Source organism: Tachysurus fulvidraco, chromosome 23 (assembly GCF_022655615.1).
Source record: "Tachysurus fulvidraco isolate hzauxx_2018 chromosome 23, HZAU_PFXX_2.0, whole genome shotgun sequence".
Classification (NCBI taxonomy): Eukaryota; Metazoa; Chordata; class Actinopteri; order Siluriformes; family Bagridae; genus Tachysurus; species Tachysurus fulvidraco.
The window spans coordinates 21,881,664-21,886,663 of NC_062540.1; the positions used below are offsets into that span (position 1 = coordinate 21,881,664).

Sequence of the window (5,000 nt, forward strand, 5' to 3'; positions counted from 1 at the left end):
AATGATTCTACAACTCTATAAATGACTCTATAACACTGTAAATGACTCTATAACTCTATAAACGACTCTATAATGCTGTAAATGACTCTTTAACTCTATAAAAGACTCTATAACACTGTAAATGACTCTTTAACTCTATAAACGACTCTATAACACTGCAAATGACTCTTTAACTCTATAAATGATTCTGTAACGCTGTAAATGACTCTATAACGCTGTAAATGACTCTTTAACTCTATAAACGACTCTATAACACTGTAAATGACTCTATAACTCTATAAATGACTCTATAACGCTGTAAATGACTCTTTAACTCTATAAACGACTCTATAACAGTGTAAATGACTCTATAACTCTATAAATGACTCTATAACACTGTAAATGACTCTTTAACTCTATAAACGACTCTATAACACTGTAAATGACTCTATAACTCTATAAACGACTCTATAACACTGTAAACGACTCTATAACTCTATAAACGACTCTATAACCCTGTAAATGACTCTATAACACTATGAAGGAGAGCTGGAGTTACCTGAAGCAGCTACATCAGCTATCGACCTCTTAGTCACATGAGCCATAAAACCCACGATAGAGAAAATGACAAATCCAGCAAACATACTTGTGGTTGAGTTTATAAGGCACACGATGATAGAGTCTCTGTTGAAAAGACAGACATTAAATATATCAGAGGCTGAACTGTAAGGAACTAATTCCAGCCATAGAGGAATGCATTAATTATGTACTGAGAGCTCTGAGGTTTAATTACACACTTATTCCAGGCACAAATTGCTCATGTTTATTCATATCCTTTTACATTAGTCAAATGAGAGGGCTCGGTAAACATCACTGGACTAATAATAATATAAAGCTGTTATATAAATATATATAATGGAAGTGAAATAAAAAAAACTACTCAACATCTTCTGACCAATCAGAATCCAGAACTGAACACTGGTGTACTGCCACAATGGTGGTCACTTGGCTACAACACAACCTGCAGGACGGTTTACAGCTGAAGCATCATCTCGTCATACCTGTAAACGTTGTTGTTGAAAGTGTTGTAGCTGCCGAGCGCGATCAGAGATCCGAGCCCCAAACCGTACGAGAAAAAGATCTGTGTTGCAGCATCCAGCCAGACCTGCGAGAACAAGAGAAGAACGACACAAACCACTCACGTCCGATCTGCTCCTTCCTCATCTGATTCCTTCTCTATATCACGTTACATTTCTCACCTCAGACTCTTTAAGCTTCTCAAAATCAGGCGTGATGTAGAACAGAATTCCCTCTTTGGCTCCAGGAAGCGTGACTCCGCGGATGAACAGAATAAATAACATGAAGTAGGGATACGTGGCCGAGAAATACACAACCTACAGACACGGTGTAGTTTACACAACACAGAGGAAAACCACGTTAGTGCGAGGAGATCATCAGTGACAAACATCATCAGGACGACTTTCAGCTTTCTGTCCATATGATCTGAGAAGCTGAAGATTTCTGTGATGTCTGGATGTAGATTTAATGACGTAAAGAGGACGTACATGCATTCTACCGTCTCACAAGATAATGATCTCAATAAATATCTCTGACTTTTTATTGACGTTTAAAGCCACGATCTTGTGGAGAAACTGTTGATGCTTCCTGTGAGTTTGTTGTTCTTTTGCTGGGTTTCAGATCAGACTTTACTTTACTTTAGTCAGTGCTAAAACTCATCTTACTGAACTCTTGATCAACATCTAGTTTATTTTTAATTTCTTTCACACAAAAGTTTTTACCTTTCCAGTCCAGCGAACACCTTTCCAGATACAGAAGTAGACGAGGACCCAAGCGATGGCCAGTGTTATCGCTAGCGGCATGCGGATCTGTCCCGGTTTCTCCAGACCCTCGGTGATGTTGTGTACGTTGCGTCTGTATTAATTCATCATATCGTTAGACTTTATACCTGACTGGTTAGACAGTAGAGAAGTCTGGATTAACTAATCACTAACTAGCTCGCTTTTCGCACACTAACCATTAGCCTAAGATTAGCTAGCTTGTTTTATCTCTGATTGAAAGGTTTCAATCATTTCACAACTTTGTTCACCTTTAATTTGAAACAGCAACCAAGAACTTTCAAGTGAAATTAATAGGAACATTTTAGGGGAAAAAGAAACAACAGAAGTTTACACCCCCCTTAACTAATCCTGTGTTAAAGCACCTTCTCCCTGGAATATTATTATATTCCACTCTTTCAAAAGTGCTAAAGATGTCTCAGATTACGAGTAGCTCTTCTGTCCTCAGCCTCAGATTGAAAAAGGCATGAAAAACATTTTTCTTACTCCCAGAACTCCATGACGGCGCTGGTCAGGTTGGTGGAGTCTACAATGCTGTAGTTTGTGAAGCATCTCTCTGTGTTCCATGGATTGTTACAGGATTTCCATGGAAGCTCCTACAATTAAAAAAAGTTAAATAAAATTGTTTTTTTGTATCGATATGTCAGGAGGGTCTGAGCGTGATGAAGCAGGTGAGATGTGTTCCTTACGGTGGTGAAGGAGTTGTACAGGTAGTACAAAGCCCAAGCAATGATCACGATGTAGTAAATGTTCAGCCAGAAGGAGAGCACGGCTGCAGCCAGACCAACTCCTGCACACACACGGGGCAAATATTAACATTGTCTGAGCGATGCTGAGGCTTTTGCATGGTGGAACCGTTTAGATGTTTACAAGGCAAGAGAATTGTTGAAACTGTAAACACACATCAGAACACATCAGAGCTGAACTGCTGCTATGATCAGATAGACTGCCCTCTGCTCATCCCAGGATCCTTATAGGGTCCTTTTCACACTCAGACCCAGGACTAAGAGCTCAGAATGATTAGTGAAACGTAAAGCTCCAGAGATCTGGTGCTGTTCAGGGTCTGGTCAGACTTAACTGTCACCCCCTCCCCCTGCACTGAGCTACAACGAGTTCAACGTGTCACGATAGTGAGGAGAAGGTTGTTATGGTCAGAGGAGGATGACATCGATATGTAAGATCATAAGACCAGAAAAAGTGTGTGTATGTGGATGTATTCTACTGAATGGCCATATAAACTGTGGTTATGAGCTGTGTTTTAACACACACACACACACACACACACACACACACACACACACACACACACACACACACACTTCACCACATTGCACCAGGTCCGAGCTCAGATCCCAACTCTGATAGTTTCATTACTGTATCGTGTAACTCATTGGGTCGAATCCCTCGAACCTTTTTGAGACATAAAGCTGATACAGTGACATCATCCCATTTTGTAGACCTTCAGCGAGTGCATCGCATCCTGTAGATGATTAGAACCTTTCGTTCCTCAGGTACAGAGTATTCCAGGTCCGTTTCCAACCTTATGTGAGATTCCGTGAGCAGGTTTGGGAATCTTATGAGAATTTAAACTGCAGCACTACGACGGTGTTCAGTCCTGACGTGTGTGATGGTGTACGTTTGTGTAACGACGCTTTACCTTTGAACATCGGTGCCAGCTTCCACACTCCGAGTCCACCGATGGACGTGTACTGACCCAGAGAACACTCCAGGAGAAACAAGGGCATTCCGGCAAATATGAGGGTCAGAAAATAAGGAATCAGGAAAGCTCCTGTGTGAAAAAAACAAACATAAACTTCTATACAAATCATCCTTCAGTGATCGGAGTAAAGTACAGCACCACCTTCTGACACTTCAGTGGAACTACAACATGACAACATTATTTACATTGTGGCTATACACACCTACACACACATACACACACATATATATATAATGTACACACACACACGCACAATGTACATACACTCACACACACACACACACACACACACACACACACACACACACACACACACACACACACACACACACACACACACATGCACAATGTATATACACACACGCACAATGTACATACACAAACACAGGCACAATGTACACACACACACCCACACACACACACATATATAATGTACACACACACACGCACAATGTACACACACATGCACAATGTATATACACAAACACAGGCACAATGTACAGACACACACACATGCACTATGTACGTACACACACACACACACACGCACAATGTACATACACACACGCACAATGTACATAGACACACACACACACGCACAATGTACATACACAAACACAGGCACAATGTACATACACACACACACACACACACACACACACAGGCACAATGTACACACACGCACAATGTACATACACACACACGCACAATGTACATAGACACACACACACACACACGCACAATGTACATACACAAACACAGGCACAATGTACATACACACACACACACACACACACAGGCACAATGTACATACACACACATGCACAATGTACATACACACACACACACACGCACAATGTTCATAGACACACACACACACGCACAATGTACATACACAGACACACACACAATGTACATACACACACACACACACAATGTACATAGACACACACACACACACACGCACGATGTACATACACACACGCACAATGTACATAGACACACACACATGCACAATGTATACACACACACACACACACACACACACACACACACACACACACACACAATGTACACACACAGAGCTTGATATAAAATATAATCTGTAAAATATCAGACTGGATCAAGTGCTATTCTGTGTGCTGAATAATAATCAGGACTCACACAACATGACCATGACCTGATTAGTGACGGTGAAGACTGTGGTGTGGGAGTGAAGACTGTGGTGTGGGAGTGAAGACTGTGGTGTGGGAGTGAAGACTGTGGTGTGGGAGTGAAGACTGTGGTGTGGGAGTGAAGACTGTGGTGTGGGAGTGAAGACTGTGGTGTGGGAGTGAAGACTGTGGTGTGGGAGTGAAGACTGTGGTGTGGGAGTGAAGACTGTGGTGTGGGAGTGAAGACTGTGGTTAGTGTCAATAATTTGTTTAAAAGATGGTTCCTGATGT

The 5,000-nt window shown here is 41.6% G+C and overlaps 1 protein-coding gene across 1 annotated transcript in view; it reads right to left on the reverse strand.

Moving 5' to 3' along the window:
* Window positions 1-5,000, reverse strand: part of slc6a1a (solute carrier family 6 member 1a) — a 14,780-nt gene that overhangs the window by 7,772 nt on the left and 2,008 nt on the right. The window contains exons 3-9 of the mRNA XM_027159461.2: window positions 3,493-3,624; window positions 2,525-2,625; window positions 2,322-2,431; window positions 1,779-1,911; window positions 1,239-1,373; window positions 1,041-1,144; window positions 539-663 (exon numbers count right to left, since the gene is read on the reverse strand). Coding sequence (XP_027015262.2) covers window positions 539-663; window positions 1,041-1,144; window positions 1,239-1,373; window positions 1,779-1,911; window positions 2,322-2,431; window positions 2,525-2,625; window positions 3,493-3,624 — 840 coding nt within the window. The remainder of the gene's footprint in view (window positions 1-538; window positions 664-1,040; window positions 1,145-1,238; window positions 1,374-1,778; window positions 1,912-2,321; window positions 2,432-2,524; window positions 2,626-3,492; window positions 3,625-5,000) is intronic.